The 17,638-nt window shown below is 44.0% G+C and overlaps 1 protein-coding gene across 4 annotated transcripts in view; it reads right to left on the reverse strand.

Annotated features, from left to right (window-relative positions):
* Positions 1–8,263: 8,263 nt before the first annotated feature.
* ALPK1 (alpha kinase 1) overlaps positions 8,264–17,638 on the reverse strand; it is a 97,832-nt gene continuing 88,457 nt past the window's right edge. For 2 of the 4 annotated variants that reach the window (XM_075929736.2, XM_075929737.2), the window contains 4 exons: positions 16,681–16,834; positions 14,785–14,947; positions 13,498–13,684; positions 8,264–12,692 (listed from right to left, as the gene is read on the reverse strand). In XM_075929736.2, coding sequence (XP_075785851.2) covers positions 12,493–12,692; positions 13,498–13,684; positions 14,785–14,947; positions 16,681–16,834 — 704 coding nt within the window. In that variant the 3' untranslated portion in view covers positions 8,264–12,492. The remainder of the gene's footprint in view (positions 12,693–13,497; positions 13,685–14,784; positions 14,948–16,680; positions 16,835–17,638) is intronic. The other 2 variants (XM_006119264.5, XM_025182707.3) reach the window with 1 other exon arrangement.

The raw sequence follows: 17,638 nt of genomic DNA on the forward strand, positions 1-17,638 counted from the left end.
ATTTGACCCTTGTAGTTGATCCTGAAGGGTAAGAACTAAACTGCTGAATTGCCAATGGGGCTCTAAGAATTGGCTGCAAGCATCTATCTTTGTTCTCATTGCTATTTTTATATCTACAATGGTTAGCATGGTGTATTCCATTCAGAATACGCGATGAACGAAAAGCAACAACATTAGCTGGTGAAAGAGAGCTGCCTTTTTAAATCATTTTTTTGCTCTCAAATCTATTTCTCTTCAGAAGGCTTTTTATTTAATCTATTTATTTGAGTGCTTTTAATCTCTGGTTTGGGTGTTTGAGGATTGCTCTGCGTTTCTATGCCAGGGAGTTGGAGAAATATTGCAGCACGTTACTGAAAGTTGTTCTTACGGGAAAGGAATATTGATTGCCTTAGCTACCCATGAACAATCTTGCTCTCTCTCATCTTTTAATAAAGAAGAGAGAGAGAGAGACTGGACCAAAGCTGATGGCATATTTACCTTCATGAGTTTTTTTTTTAAAAGTTAATTACTGCTCGGAGCAAGTTGGTATGGCTGTCCTGAGCTGTCTTTTATTAGTAGTCCCCTTCATTAATTTCCCTTGCTGGATTTGCTGCTAATAGCTGCTTGGTCCCAGACAGCACAAAGCAGCATCTGTGCCATTGAGCAGAAAAGCGGGAGTCAGGCAAAGGGGGGTGGAGGTAGACGCCGTTTACAAATCAACCCTTATTAACATGATGGCCTACTCTAGGGGGACTGCATCCCTAAGCCTCTAGCATCAAGCACAGCAGTTTGGACTTCAACTTTGCGAATATCAACTGGTGCTCCTCAACTATGGCGAGAGACAAAAACCACCGCTTGCATGACTGTGCAAGTTATAGAGCTCAACTGACTATTAACATTGCTGGACTCATTAGTTTGGTTGATTTTTTTTTTAAAAGAGCGGGGACGGGAAGAAGGAGATGGTTAAATACAATAAAACAGATGTAATAATACACTCATGTCTGAACAATGTAATAAGCAGCGATGACTCACCACCACCAACAAAAAACCCAAATCCTCAATTGTCCGGTTTTATACAGGGACGCGGGACAGACCTTACAGCTTTGAAAACAGCTATATTAGTAACTGTTATGGAGCCAATGCCTGAAGGCCTCAGTCAGGGCCAGATTCTGCTCCCCTGACAGCTGTTGTAGCACCTTACTGAAAGAGTGGCCCCAGTGCAGTAAAAGCGTAATGGGCTACTCAACAAGAATGCGGCCCATCCGGGTTTTAAGCAGGCCTTCCTCAAGCAAAATTACCTTTGCTTCCCCAGCACCACTGATTTTCATTATTCAGAATGGTATTTTGTATGACCAGACATGCCTTTCTGGGTTTTTTATTTCCCCCGTTTGATGAGCTTGAGGCATAGAAGAGTGAAGTCTCAGGCAGGGATGAATCAAGGCACTCTGAGCAGCATGGGCACAACTCCTCCTGGAGCTCCCATGGTCCCACTCCCACACTATAGCACTAGAAATGAGGCAGCACTCCCCTTCCCCTTTGAAATGGCAGCAGCTTTTGGACTTGTGTTGAATGGGGCAGGTCACACCTCTAGGAACAACTGTTCTGTTGTTTCAGGCTGTCTGCAGACTCAGGCAGGCATCACATCCATTTGGCTCACATTTTAATTTTTCTTTTGCATTCATGAGAACAGGAGACTTTTTTTTTTAAAAAAAGCAGTTGTTTCTGGTCTCCTGGTAGGATTCCAGGAACTAAAATACTAGGCACCAGCCTGTAACTCCTACGCTTTAATCTAGCAGTAGGTGGCGTGAATTTAGTGACCCATTGTTGCATTTAAAACATGTACATTAAGTGTAATCTAAAAATTATAGTTTTGGGGCATTTATTGGCTCAATTTTAAAAACAGATTGGGACAGAAAGAGGGAGTGAAAGTGGATGTAGGTTATAGGAAAGATCATGAATGTTATTTTCAGTTGTGAAAAGCCAGTCTTTTGCATTATAAAATTAATTCTACCTTTGTTTGAAATACTCCTGGAACTCTCCATGTGCTCTACACTCGTGCACCCTGGCCTGCAGAATTTAGCCTTTCACTTATTGCTGCAGTGGATGTCTTGATTTTTTTCCTTATTAGCAAAGGTAGGGGAAAAACACTCTTTTAGTTTGCTGAGGGCTAGATTTTAGTTTCATTATTGTCCTGTGCACAGGGCTATGCATTGATGAATCACCTCCCCTTACCTGAAATAGCTCAGACACAGGCAGAGGCATGATTCCTTCCTAACTCCTCCATGGTTCAGGTTGGGTGTAGGAACCTGATCCTGGCCTATCCAAATAGTAACCTGTCCTAAGTTGGATGGGGCATTAAGAAGTGGGCACTTTGGCTCTGGACACTTTTCCCCTCCTGCTTCTCACTCTCTGATGATCTAATTTGGATGGGTAAGTAAACAGCATGGTGGGTGCAAGCAGCAATAATTGTACCTACAAAAAGCAGGGGTGGGTGTGTGGAATAGGCTTCTATTTGATTTGTTATCTCCCAGGGGAATGAAAGCACCAGATTCTGGCCTGACTCACCTCCTGTGCAATGCTACTGATGCCAGCAGGGGAATGTGGGATGTACACAAAGTTACGATAAATCGGTCACCACAATTGCCACGTTAAAATGTGACCAGAACAAAATTCTGCTCACTGATCCATCTGCAGCTATTGACACATTTCTGTTCTTCCTCCTCATGTCAATTTTCCGTCAATGTCAAAAGGCGCTCCCTGGCTGTAGCAACCAGAGGCAAACTTAGCCTGGGTGGAGCTGATGAAGAAGCAGAGGATGTCTGGCTCATCCTTTCACTAAGGATTAAATCCAGCCTCTGATATCCTTTACTTTGAATAATCAGACACACAGGAATTAGAAGGCAAACCAGATTATAATATGATATGTTCACTGTAGTGCAGTTGTGGTCATTCTGGAGGGTTGGCATTCTATGTAGAAACAAAAGACTGACTGGAAGTGAAAGACTGACAAAAGAAAGCTGATCAGAAACATTCATTTTCTGCTCCTGGTAGCATCTCCTGTGAATATTCTTTTTCTGCTCTGATTGCCACTGAATTCAAAGGGGGCACCCGTTCTGTCTTGAATGAAAGCTAGCTTCTGTTTGACCTCCCCCACCTCCCACCTCTCCCTTTCTTGTGAATGAGAAACTGCACCCATAAAGGCACCCCTATGAGACTTATCCCCATAAAGTCAATCGAAGGGGTAGCTAAGACCAGTCAGTGATCAAGAACTGCATTGTGCAGAGGCTGGAACGTGCTCCTTGAGGTGCTGTGGTTCTGGAGAGGAGGAGGATTTGCATCCTCTCTCCTGCAGTGTGGGCAGTTCAGCAGATCCAGGATAAACATCCCGTGTAATCCCGGTTTTCTGGTAAGGAGCAGGCCTTCACCCTGTCAGAGTGAGTCACGCGGCTGGGGGATTGGATGGAGAGGCTGCACAGTGGGCATTGTTTCATGCAGGCTTGTCTGGAGATGCTGCTGCTTCAGACAGGCAGGCAGGCAGCAGTTGCTGCTGAGTGCTTCTCCAGTGCCCGGCTGCTGAGCTTTAACTCACTCATCACCCTCCCCTCCCCTCGCAGATGGACGCCCAGATGATTGCATCATAACTGATTTCACTGAGGCACTGTTTCATCCAAAGGGGGAACACAGGTCCTCCAGCTACATCCTGCCCCCTATTCTGTTAAATAATGAACACAGCTTTCCTTGTAACGGCCACCCCAGATTCCCCGCTTGTTGAGAAAGGGTGGCAGTACACGCACTGACGTGCTTGTCATCCATGTGGAGAATGAAGGGCTGTGTTCTTCCGAGGAGGAATAACAGTTAACAGGCTGCTGGCATGCGGGCTCGGGAGTTAATGTTGCCAGCTGGACCGTTTGAACTTCATTTCCAAACAACTTGAAGTGTTTCAACAACATCACTGCCAGTGATCTCAAACCAATCTGTCAGAGATGTGAGGAGCCAATGGGGGGAAAAAAGAAAAGCTTTGCTTCAATGGAGATTCTGGATATTTTTATCATGGATGGGTATATTGCTCCCCGAACACCCCACTGGGGGCTCTCTTGGAGTTTTAGGCACAGCCCTCGTGCTGTGCTGTTCAAGATGGCACCTGGCTTGCAAGTTAAAGTATTCCAAACAAGAAGTCAGTATTCTTCCATTGCCCCTGCCCCCGCATCCAACACAATCTTACAACACTGGGAAACCAAAGAGGGGTGGGTAGATAATGGGGAAAAATACCAGCCAGCCCTTCACCTCTCTAAGAGGGCCTGGCTGACCAGTACTCTCAAGCTATTTCACCAAGCAGCAGCAGTCCCTGATCCAGGAGCTAGAAAGGCCCTAAATTGCAATCCTGCTCCTTCAGCACAGCCACATTCATCAGTAATCCTCCCTTTTAAGGACCTGCCCAGCTCCAGGCTTAAGAAGCGTCATAGGTGCTTGCTGGTTTGAGGCTGACTATGTCCAGAGGAGATTTTTTTTAACCCCTTCTTGGCAGAAGGGGGGATCTGTTCGCCTACAAGAAGTGAGCTCTAAGGCAGTGGTCTCCAACCTTTTTACACCCAAGATCACTTTTTAAATCTCAGAACAAGCAAAGATCTACCACCCCGTCCTTCCCCCAAGACCCATCCCTTCCTTGAAGCACCACCCTCTCGGTTCTCCTCATCTCCATCACTTGCTATCTCCAGCCCTTATACCATCTACACTGCCACTTTTTTTTTCCAATTTTTATGTAGGAAGACATTTTTCCAATATTTGGCCTCTCTAGGCTGGACCAAATGTTAGCAAAATCCCTTCTTTTGGAATCCCCCGTATTCCTCGTGGAACGAGGAATATAGGGGTTACCAAAAGAGCATGTTTGCTCTTCCACTAAAAAAGGCAGAAGAACAAATGCATTCTTGGATGCGGAAGAGTTTTTCCAGGATATCTTTGGAATCCTGGAAAAACTCCTGCAGTCTAGCTGGGTTGAGACAGGATGTGTGGGCTCTGGGGTGGGAATGAGGGATTTGGGTGTGGGAAGGGGTGAGAGGTGCAAGCTCTGGGAGGAAATTTGGATGCAGGAGGAGGCAGAGAAGAGGATGCTGGCTCGGGGTGGGGGCTCCAAGCTGGGGAGTGTTGGGGTCAGATGGAGGGTTGTGGTACTAAGCACGCCACAGGCTTGTGGCTGTGAAGGTGCAGGAATTTGGGTTGGGGTATGTGAGGGGCTCAGGGCAAGGGGTTCCAGTGTATGGTAGGCTCAGGTCTAGGGTCTGGAGGGGTGCAGGAGTGTTACAATGCTGCCCAGATGGGGGCTTGGCCCCAATTGGGGGGTTTGTTGGCCAGGCTTCAATTTTTAAATAAAATACTATGTCAAACACAAAGGCTATGTCTACACTGGTGGGTTCTTGTGCCAGAAATATGCAAATGAGGCTAAGTGTGGAATATCACCGGGCCTCATTTGCATACCTAATGAGCCACCATTTTTGCAGAAGAGGCTCTTGTGCCAGAAGGTGCGTCTACACTGCCCCTTCTTGCGCAAGAAAAACCCTCTTGCACAATGCCGTTATTTCTGAAAATAATCAGTGTAGAGGCATTGCGCAAGAGGGTTTTTCGGGCATAAGAAGGGGCAGTGTAGACAGCTCCTTCTGGCACAAAAGCCGCTTCCACAAAAATGGTGGCTCATTAGGTATGCAAATGAGGCTAGGTGATATTCCATGCTTAGCCTCATTTGCATATTTCTGGCACAAGAACCGTCCAGAGTAGACATAGCCAAAAAGTTTCTGCATTGTCTTTATTTCTGAGAAGGGCAGGGAACCAGTTTTGAGTCGGGGTCACTGACCCACAGAAAAGTCAGTTGGGGCCCACACAAGGGAGATGCAAAAAAAACCCCTCCTCCTAAAACCTCCCCAAGCCTCACTAATGTGACCCCAACTGTGCTGGTGGGAACAGGGGACATGGTACTGGGGAAGGGTGCTGGGGTGGGAGCAGGATTCTGCAGCAGGGCACAAGGGAGAGGGGACAGGGTGTCGGGGGGAGGGGGACAGGGTTCTGCAGCAGGGGACAGGTTACCAGTAGGAGCAGGGGACAGGGTGATGCAGCAGGGGACAGGGTGCCAGTAGGGACAGGAAGTCCCCTGCACCAGCCTCCTCCCAGGACTCCCCGTTCCCGCAGAGGGAAGCCCCCATGTGCGCCTCCTCTGGGGCCGACTCCTCCCTCCCACAGCGCAGGGAAGCCCCCATGTGTGCTGCCTCCTCCAGGGCCAACTCCCCATCCTGCGGCGCAGGGAAGCCCCCACGCACCTTTCCTCCGGGGACAACTCCCCTTCCTGCAGAGGAGGGAAGCCTCAGTGCGTGCCTCCTCTGGGGACCCCTCGCAAGTTCCGGCATGCCACAGACCTGAGGGAGGGGACCAGCCAGCGCACTTCTGGAACCTCCAGAAGTGGCGCGCAGCTGCAGGACTTCCATCCACCCGTGGGAAGCTGGCACTACCTTCCTCCATTTTTTGCTGGAGATAGGTAGTGGGCCTTCTCGGGGGAAGAGGGAAATGGGGGGGTCCTCGAACGCCTCATGATCAACTGGTCGAGCCATTGTGATTGACAAATCGATCACGATCGACAGATTGGTAACCACTGCTCTAAGGAGTCTCAGGCTGTGCCTACACAGCAAAGTTATTTCACGATAATGTCAGTTATTCCAAAATAACTATGCAAGTGTCTACACAGCAATTCTATTATTTCAAAATAATTTTGAAATAACGGACGGCTTATTCCAACTTCTGTAAACCTCATTCTACGAAGAATAACACCTATTCCTAAATAGCTATTTCGAAGTAAGGCATGTGTAGATGCTTCACTTCTGTTATTTCGAAATAGCCCCTCACCAGGTCCATTGTAAGGTATTCCTCCTGGGGCTCTAACTTGAGATAGCACATCTACATTAGGGAAGCCTGCCTCGGACTAATTTTGAGGCTTCCCTGCAGTGTAGATGTGCTATTTTGAAATAAGCTATTTTGGAATAACTGTTCTGGAAGAGCTTATTCCTAAATAACAGTGCACTGTAGACATAGCCTCCGAAACCAGCACCAAAATTCAGCTCTCTGGATTATAAAGTAATCTATGCACTTTTTGGAGTGCACCATCTTGAATTCAAGAATGCATATGGCTGCCACCCAGATGGAAAGGTTTCTCTGAATGCATCATTGACACCATTACCCTGAGTGATGTCTCAGGCCAGGACAGTAGAGGGCCACCATTTATATAAAAGGCAATTTTATCCAATTATGAATCATTAGAAAAGAAAGGTTCTGGGCTCTGCAGAATTCTTGTTTACAGCAGAAGTGGCCCAAAGTACTCTACTGTACATTGATGTTAACTTCTGGCAGTGCAGCAGAATTTTTGATTGCCTTCACTACCCTTTTCCTGCCAGTTTTGAAGTCAGCAGAGACACACACGAAAATACCACATTCTGTAATGTTCTGATGAGCATTACATCTTTAGAGCACACGGGGAAAATGCAGCAAAATGGTGTAATGCACATTTATTTTTCTAATGATTTATGACAAACGCTAGCATATTTGGGCCTTTTAATGGTGCACATCCCGGTTATCAGACGAGTCTATAATTTGTCAGACTGAAGAGATACTGCCAACTGGCTCAAGACTTAAAATTTAGACTTTTGTTAATAGAAAAAAAATCATATTCTAAAAATATAAATGAAACACTTTTTTTGTTTGTTTTGTTTCTCTGTAACATTGCTCCTCCGAGAGGATTGGTGAGTCAACAGTTATGGTGCAAGTTCCTTGCTCTGTCATAGACTTCCTCAGAGTCCTTCGAAAAATCAGTTTCTTTGTCGACAATTATCCACAGGGATAATTGTACTTGCCCACATTACAGGGGCATTTTGAGCATAAACACATTATAGACTGTCAGGTGCCCCATACTAATCCAAAGGGGCATATCATTATTAAGGTAGATAGACTGTGAAAGAAAACAATGCCATTGTGTTCTAATGCCTGACAATCAAAAGTGAAACTGACTAAAAATAATCAAAATGATCAGTTTAATTTCACTGTCTACCAGAGTGACACGGTAAAACAAACAATATAAACAGTAAATTAGCTTTTTACCATTCTATCAGGTTTGACAACTGGAAGTGTTATTAATGCTGATAGTCACTAGGCACGGCAGTGTTGGTTGCTTATAATTTATTAGGACACTTTAACTAGTGTCAGAGAAAATTAAAAAAACACGCTATGGAGTTCTTTTAAAAAAAAAAGGCTTTAATATTACATTTTTGTAGCCTATTAATTCCTGAAACCTTAGTTTTTCTTTCAATTCTATAGATGTATTTTCCAGAAGCGCTATCCCATGAGCACATAACTTTTGTTACTTGGTTAAATCCAGTGTTTTTCTGTTGCGGACAAACCTCTTCTTTATTGGCTGTGGTACAAGATAACGGACTTAATCTTCCCAGAAACACGTGAGTTTTCATGTATCATTTTAATCTGCGAAACATTGGAGCTGAGTGTACTGTCACATGCCGATTTTGCTTTTCTATGAGAAAGTGACCCCCCGGGCTCAATGATGGATTGTTTGCTCTTTTTTTAACAACAGGCAAGACGGTGAATGCCCTGGGGTGGTAGACAGTGTGCAATGGGAACGCGAGCAAATCTGATGGCCCAGTTCAAGTTCACCTGACAAAGCTGGAGCAGTCTGCAAGCAGCATTCTAGAAAGGATTATTCACACTAGCATTATATTTTTGAATGCATTTTTCCCTGCGCAGCTGCACAGTTCCCCAACACTGAAGGTTTATGCACCATAATAAAGAGATTTAATTTTTCTCTTTTGCTTCTCTCTCCTTATACCTACTTTCCCCTGCTCTGTGCAGTTATAGGGCATCTGTTTATCCAAACAATCCAGTACAAACATCACCTTGAAAACAATAGCAGAACTAAACAAAAGTAACAAAAAGCCTGAACTTCTGCTGGCTAAAGTAACAAAAAAACAAAACAAAACAAAAAAACCTGATGGTTTTGTTAAGCCTAACTTTGTACTGGGGCAGGTCCAATATTTTTATGGAACTTTAGTACCCGGTTTCCTTCCCCCTCAAGATGAGACAACCCCTCCAAAACAAACTAAGTTATAATCTGACTTTCTGCGACAGAATATTGGACCTTTAAGACATATTTCTGATTGTAAAAAATGTATTTTATCTAAAGTAAGTCTTTATAAATTTAGCAGGAAAATCAAACAAATTATTCACATTGTTACAAAACACAAAGAGGCACATTCTTTGTAAAGTCAGAGGTGTTTTATTTTAGCTGGTGGAGCAGCTCCCTGAGAAGTGACAAATGTTGGCCCAAATCCAAGAGGTGGTTCCACGTGGGTGAACCCTCCTACTCCAAACCTGCACAAAGCCCCACAAAAGTTGACGAGGTTATGCATAGAAACAGGGTCAAACTTCATAGAATCTTTTGCAGGATGAAGGCCCTCAATTGGTTCACAGGTACAGTTAAGACGAAAATACTTAGCATTTATTAGACAATGCACTGGCATTTTCAAAGTGCTATACAAACAGCAACAAATTAATCCTCACCAAATCTGTGTGGTAGGAGAAAGGTAAATTTATTTGAGAAAAGCCATACAGCAAGTCAGTGGAAGAACCAGGAAAAAACCTCAAACGTGTCTGAATCCTGCATTCCAACCACTACACCATACAGCTCTCAAAAAAGTTTGGACAATGCTCTGGCTGTAGCAGAACCTTTTCTGTCTGCCTGTTTCACAGGCAGAGGTTTGTAGTGCTTTTGATGAGGTCACAAAGTGTTTGCATTAGCAGCAAAGTAGCACTGTGAGTCTTCACAGCACCGTTAGCTCAAGTTATAATCTGACTGTTAATACGGACTCAATTCCTGCATACACGGAGAAATCTCTAGCTTTAACTGAATTTTAAACTTAAGCCAGCTGGCCTGTCAGATAATGTCTACTAATGGTCCCTCTATTTTTTTCCATCTGTGTGCAGAATAAATTTTATTATGTGCACCAAGACGTGTGTAGATGTGCATCACCAATAAAACCATGTGCTGCTGGCTGTGGGAGGCTGTGTGCACTCTGCTAAGCAGCTGGGTGGCATTTGAATCTCTCCGCTTACAGGAAACACTACACTACAGCTTGGAGGGTATGACTTATCACAGGTTGACCGACGCATGATAACTCAGGTCAGGTTCCCAGGCCAAAAATAGCAGTGTGGATGTTGAGCTCAGACCCAGGGAGTCATGCAGGCTTGGATTCTGACAGCTAGAGCGTGCTGACACATCCATGCTACTATTTTTAGCATACTTGCTCCTGCAGAGCTAGACTGAGTCTGGCTGATTGGGCTGGAAATCTTTCTCCCAAAGGCAATGGAGAAATACCCCAGGGGAGGGAGGGCTGCTAGATACACATTGGGGATGTAACAGCTCAAGCTACAACAACTCATCAGTCTGTGCTGCTGATCCAATTGCTCTGGTGTAACTCTAGTGTTGTTCTGAAGGCTAGCAGTAACCAGTAACTTGACAGTGTACTAACTCAAGCTATCTGCAGCAGTGAAGACAACCCTATCAGAAATCTAATGAAGATACAGTCTGACATTCTCGGCCCCTTGAATACATCCCCAGTGAGATTCTAAAAAAGGGAATGGCATAACTACATTTGCTACTTTCCAATTCTCCAGGTGGTAGCTCACAACAGTCCACTAAGGTCACGTCCATGAATCACAAGCTTTGGTCTAAAAACACAAAAGATTGCTTCATAAGGAGGAAAAAGCAGCAGCTGCCTCTACCCAGGGTAAGCACTATGGGAGCCTGCGGACAGCACGCATACCACAGGATGTTCAAAGACCGTGTGGAGTGTTAAAAATCAGGGGTTCTGGGAGTATATTATAGAACCCTGAACAATAACAAAAGTGCAGAGAAAAACAAATGAAATAAAGAGGAAATGTTCAAAGCAGCAGCTGCATGTACACGCAATACTAAAACATGGTCCCAGCACAACCAGCAAACATGTAAAAACTCTAAGAAATGTCTTTGGAGTACGGGATGAACGAAATTAAGTATTTTCCGGAGACAGCACAGCAGGATAAGTGACACTGTGTTGAAATTACATCCCCTGAACCCTAGAACATCACCAGACATTTTTGCTTCAGTCACATAATTTATGTTAACAACAGAAACCCCTAAAACTGACTTCAACTGTTTTTTAAATAATTTCCAATATAAACTATACCTCAATAATTATGTAGCTGGAGTTGATGAATCTTAAATTGAGTTTCCACACTGTCTACACAGCGGGAGGCTAACAGGAACAAACGCTCCCATCGGCTTCTCTTACTCCTCACGAGGAGTAAGAGTACCGGTGCCAACAAAGGCTCCCTCTGAGTTCAATTAATCGGGTCTACGCTAGACCCCCTAAATCGAACCCTGGAAGATAGATTGTGGCAGCATTAGTCTTCTGCGTAGTGATGTGCCCTAAGGGTTGTAAGAGCAGTCACAGTTCCATTAGCAGCAGCCATGGGAGGTTTGTTTTGTTTTTAAGAGAGAACTGCCAGGCTGGTAGGAAAGTCTCCTGGGGGCACATTAACACAGATGTGAGCAAGTCCAGCCACCCTTAAGTTTCAACTCCAGTTTTGCCCGTATAAGGACTGCAAGGTTTGCTCTGTGGCTAGCAGAGTCAAAAGTGCCATCTTACAACACAAGTAAGAAATTACACACTCAGGTCTGAGAGAAAGAAGCTACTTTTTATCATTTTTTGTTTCAGTAACACAGCATGTTCACACAGGAAAAAAGTCTCCAAAAATCATAAATACATGTACACCCAAATACCTGAAATAATGATACCAAATCCTCTTCTTTAGAACAATATCTCCTAATAGCAGCTGGGGTTGCAAATGCCACTGTCCTCTTTCAGCCAAAACCCATAGTGAAGTTAAGCTCTGAGTAAAGGTCGTACTATCTTGTCTCCTTCTGGTGCTATGATTTCTCAACAAGACTGATCATTATAAGGACAAAGTTCTAGTGTTAGTCTAAGGCTGACAGGTGGAACCGAACTTGGGACATCTGGAGCTTAGTGCATGAGCCTCTACAGCTTGAGCTAAAAAGTCAACCTGGCTCTCAGCTAAGGCCGTAGAGCCAAGTCATGCTTTCTCTTTGTAAGTGGTCTAAGTACCACTGCATTGGACAGTACACCACTCCCAGAAGGTAAGTGGGTTACTTTAATTTTCCTGACTCTTGTGGATTTGTTGTATCATGTGTTCCTTGAATATTTTTTTATTTGGTTCTGTTAATTTCCACAACAAGTTGTGTTCAGTAACAGGATGCTACCAACCTGGAACTATGACCCAGATACTCCCAGCACTTAGGAATAGAACAAATTTTACTTTCATGGCTCTGTTCTCACAAGCAGAGTTATTTATATGCATAAATGTTCAAAGGATCAGGTCCCACGTCAGAGCCTGTCAGGCTGTTTTTTCACAAGGCTAGTTAGGTTCTGCTACTGAAGGCCTCTTTAAAGAAAGACAATGGCAGATTTCATTGCACTCAATATGTTGATTATTGAAGAAGTAATACATTCCTTTCTCCCCAAAGTTGGTGGTGTGTGAAACATCTTTCCCATTAAGAGAATGAATTTGGGGGTCTGTGAGGTAGATGAGGCCTTTTCCATTGCCTGTCACCCAACCTGCAAAATAAAGAATACATCCAAATAGGAAATGATATACAATAGTCCCTTCACTTCATTGTGCTCTGCAATTAAGCCTCTCCCTCCCCCCACACTTATGGTAATTTTACACAGGTGGAATTCTGCTGACCTCAGTGGAGTAACTCCTGATTTACCCCAGGGTAAGCAACTGTAGACTAAGGCCCTTAATGTTGTATTGATATTCAGGTAAGAACAGAATCACAAGGTGACATTAGGTCTCAAGAGCCTCCGGGTTTTTGCTTACCCCTGCTAAGGGAGGCGGGCACTTGAGCGAACATAAAGATTAGAAGGTCAGCTCCTCATCTCTAACCTAGGAGAACTTGTGGAGCTAACGACTGTGTGTACACACAGAGGTAGCTTTCAGCCATTTGGGGGCTGGCAAGTCACAGAAAAGGGGAGGGGTGGCATGGGAACTGCTACACTGTCTCTGGTTCACCTGTGGGCCCCCTTTGCCAAGAAACCCACCGGGGCCCATTTCTGTTAGCTTTAGTTTAGCTTTCACAAGGGTGTAGTGACACAAGGTTGTGTCATACTAGGATCGGGCCCAGGCTCATGATCACAGTTACTTACATCAAGAAGAGAGGGAGGTTCTCTTTGAACACCAGGTGTTATTTATTTCATGTGCCAAAAATTCAGGCCTGTTTTCTTACACACTGTGAGTCTGAGTCTTCTCTATGCCTTCCTTGGCCTTAAGGATATTTGAAATGGGTTTGTTCTTTGTATAGCACATGTTGCTGGTACATGGGAAGGATGCACAACCAACAGAATCGGCCTTCATACAAACCTTGCAAATCGACAACCACCTCTGTGCCATGGGAAAACTCATAGGAGAAGTGGCCAAAGGCCAAGCCATACTCAGTGGCTTTGTACTCTGTCTTCACCACTTTTGTGTTATTAGATAGCTTCACAAACTCTCCCAGAATATAGGGCTCCACACTCACACATCCTTTGATAGATTTGTCTTCTAAGATCTGAAGGAAACCAGAATGCTAAACGGTTAAAACAATCTCAGCAGAGATGAAAACGGCGAGAAGTCCTATAGCTGAGCTATTTGAACTCTTATTTGCACTATTATTTTTCCCGCAGCACTAAAAGGAAAACAGATGCGAAAGAGTCCACACATTGTGCCACCCATTTGTCTGTTCCCATTAGATCACATTTGGAAGTAGAGCTCACTCACATCTAGCTAGAGAGAAGAAAGCATCAGCTTTAGGAACGTCAATTCAGCCTTCTGAGACCAGACACTGAGCAGAATTTTACCATAATTCTGGTAGTTACGAGAGCACCATGATAAGCTAAATTTTAAAGCAGCATGCTAAAGGTGCAGCTACTAACATAGCACATGCACCTGCAGGCAAACACGAACGCTCATATTTAGGGGCACAAATGGGTTAGGTGTTACAACAAATTGGGCAACTACATCTGCCAGCTGGTTAACTGAGCCCTTCCCTGCTCTAGAGACACAAATCAAGGTATGGTTTGCTGGGTCTGGCAGGACACATACTTTTACAGGTGCACCTATTGCGCCCTCTGGTGATAATCTGTGCTTGTGTGTCATATTTTTTCTCATTTTTAAATATTCAAATATGTTTGCCAGGTAATGGAATTTGCCTCTTAGGGGACAACTCCCCAGGGTTTCAGAGTGAGACTGAGTGAGTCTCCCAACCTGGGCTGACAGACTTAGTTTAGCAAGGCTCATAGTAGTGTTCTAAAAATACCTATGTAAATAGTGCTTTGTAATTACAGCTTGAACTCAGACTCTGAAACCTATGGAGAGGCTGGGCTTCAGAATCCGAGTCCCAGTCTGAGCTGCCATTACTCCACATCTGTCAATCACTGGCAAGGAGACTCACTCCTGCTTGCTCCAAAACGCTGTGTTTACATACCCACGGTGTAGGGGACACAAGTGGCTTATAATAATTATGATTGTTCTCTGCGGAGATCTTGTACCACTCCTCATTTTATACTCGGTCTCTACCCACTGTTCTACAGGAAAAACATTCTGTGATCATTTCCTGATGGCTTCTGTAAGTTCCCTATTTCAATTACATTTCAGTTCAGGACTTCTTACCAGGAGTACTGCAGAGGGGATGTAAAAGATTTGTGTTGGGATCTTCTGCTCATACAGCCTTTTGTTGAATTCCGTCACGTAGTACTGAGCAGTCATTTGTCGCTCCACATCACTGAAATGGTGAAGAAGCCCCTTTTCTTCTTTATACTGTTTCCCAACATACCTATGTGGTAAACACACACACACATACGGGTTAGCCGATTCCGCCGCACATAGCAAAAAGGGAAACCCTCGTTAGGATGCAAATCGTCACCACAAACCCACTTCATTGTTCAAAGGCAAAGCTATTTATTGTAACTTATTTTAAATGATAACTGAAATCTGATCTTGTACCACTTGATGGAATATCAGAATTTGGCTATGAATGATCTTAGCCTTAGAGTGAGAATTTCCAAAGTGTGTAAACAAATTAGGCCTCTAATTCCAGCTGACATCCATTGAGCACTGGCACCTTTGAAAATCCCACCAGACATTCTAATAATCCATAAATCACATTTACTCATGGTCCGAAATCCACATTTGCCCCTTGCAAATATAACCCACACGCTGGCTGGATGTAGTGTATTGTCCTGTCTAGTGGTACCAGGACCTCTTACAGAGGGAATAATGAGTCTGCTCTACAGCCGTGGCTGATAGCCAGCTAGCGTCTAGCTCATATAGTAGAGGTTCATGTGCTAAACTTTAGAGGTCCTAAGTTTGGTTCCTCCTGTAAACGACTGGGCTCTGTTAGTTGTTACACAAGCTGTGAGCACTGCCTCTGGGTGAAGTGAATGGATGGACTTATTCCATCCAGCTCTTAGGGCGGAGGTGTCCATTTCACAAAGCCACTAAAATTTTACCCATCTCTCAGATATGCCAGGCTCTGCCCCACCCTGCTCTTGCTCTCTTGAGAACAAGAGAGCTAGGCCCAGATTTGTAAAGCCCTTTAGGTGCTGCTGAGCTCAGCGTTGAAATGCCTAACTGATTTAGGAGCCTAAATCTTACTTTCAAAAGTGATTTAGATATTTGAGAGCTAAAATCTCTGACAGTAAATAGAATTTAGTGTTTAAAATCACTTCTGAAACAAACCAGACGTGGGCGTTGCAACATTGAAAACAGTAAGACACAATTGTTGTTTTTTTAAATTTGGGCCCTAGTGCACATGGTGCTTAAGACCTCCACTCCAGGCAGAGGACAATACTTGGTAGTTAATTTTGTGCCCGTATGTAATCTCTACTCACAACAAGCTTGCATGCTCTATTTTGCACCTTATTTACATACAAGCTTGCACTGAAATCAATACATTGGTTTTAATTTACCCATTTTCTAATTTCACGTGAGTCTGTTTCTCTCTCTCTAGTTACAGATTCAGAGTGTTGCACCTGCATTACATTTAAATCAGAAGGAGGAAATGCTTAATTGAAAATGAGAGAGTTTGAAACAACAAAAGGTGCCAAATAAAATCCATTCTGTCATTTCTGTGCAGTTGTGTGTGTAGACAAGCCCAAGGGCATATTAGGAAAATGGACACTAAATGTGACACAATGACAGATAATCTAGAAAACAATAATGAGGCAACTGGTTCTTTTAAAATACTTTTCCCTCAGGAAAGACTGCAACTGCAGAATTAAACTTGGTAAAAAGAACTGTAATAGTGAGGCTCAACCAAACAGCCAGGAGTGCTGGAAGGGTTATAAAACCTTTTTAATTCAGGATATTAGTTACTTCTTAACTAATGGAGGGTAGGAAGATTTTTTTTTTCTGAAAGCAGGTTACCAAATAACTCCCCTGTCACAGTGGAGTTTTCTGAAGCATGAGAGGTACAACACGTTAAGCCTGATCCATTATGGCATTTGCTATGTTCCTATGTGTGCAGAATTAGCCCAGATTAAAATTTCACTTCAGCTTGATCTATACCTTCCCAGAGTTTCTTCTTGATGCAGAAAGTGTATCCAAAACGCATTCCTTTGTTTGCCTTCCTTTGCCACGCTCAGGTAGTCTCCAATATATACAGCTGTTTCCTGGCCTGTCCACAGCCCAGATATCTTGGAGTATTTCAGAAGAAGAGCAGCTGCCAAAAGAAACCCCCCACAAATGAAACCGACAGCTTCTTTAGCAAGGTTGTTCCATGCCAGTAACCAAGGATGAAACCTTAAGAGCTAACACATTTTTTCTGTTAGGGATACATGTCCATGCCCAGACAAAGTCTCAAAGCTCTTCTATTTTGTCACACTCAATCAATTACTATAGTGCAACACTGAAATAGCATCTTTTGAAGCGGCACATCCATTAATGGAAATGTATAATGTAGTTAGGCAAAATGCATTGCTTCGGCAGAAGGGCACACTATAGGGCTACTTCAGTGCAGCACCTGCCTCATAACTAACAAAAGTTTAAATGATAATGGTGTGCTGCAGAAAAAATTACTAGTAATCAGAGAACTCAAAATATCATCTACACTACAGGAAGAATCAAATGCCTTTTATTTCTGCCCTGGAATGCCCTTGCTATGAGCCTGTCATAACCCTCTTGGGGAGAAGATTACAGGCAGTCCCCAGGTTACGTACAAGATAGGGACTGTAGGTTTGTTCTTAAGTTGAATTTGTATGTAAGTCGGAACTGGTACATATTGTAGGGGAAACTCTAGCCAAACATTTCTCCAGAGCTCAGTTTTATTCTCCCACACCTCACTTCCCTCAGTCCTTTATTCTCAAGCTGAGGTGTCTGCTGAGAAAAGCCGCTCCGCGTCTCCCTGGTCTGCTGGGGCGGGGGAGGGGGGGAGCGCTAGCTTCGCTCTCCCTGGTCTGTTGGGGAGAAGCAGCTAGTGCAGGGTTGCCTCACCCTGTTTGTAAGTAGGGATCCTATGTAAGTCGGA

This window comes from Pelodiscus sinensis, chromosome 4 (assembly GCF_052426305.1).
Source record: "Pelodiscus sinensis isolate ZL-2025 chromosome 4, ASM5242630v1, whole genome shotgun sequence".
Taxonomy (NCBI): domain Eukaryota; kingdom Metazoa; phylum Chordata; order Testudines; family Trionychidae; genus Pelodiscus; species Pelodiscus sinensis.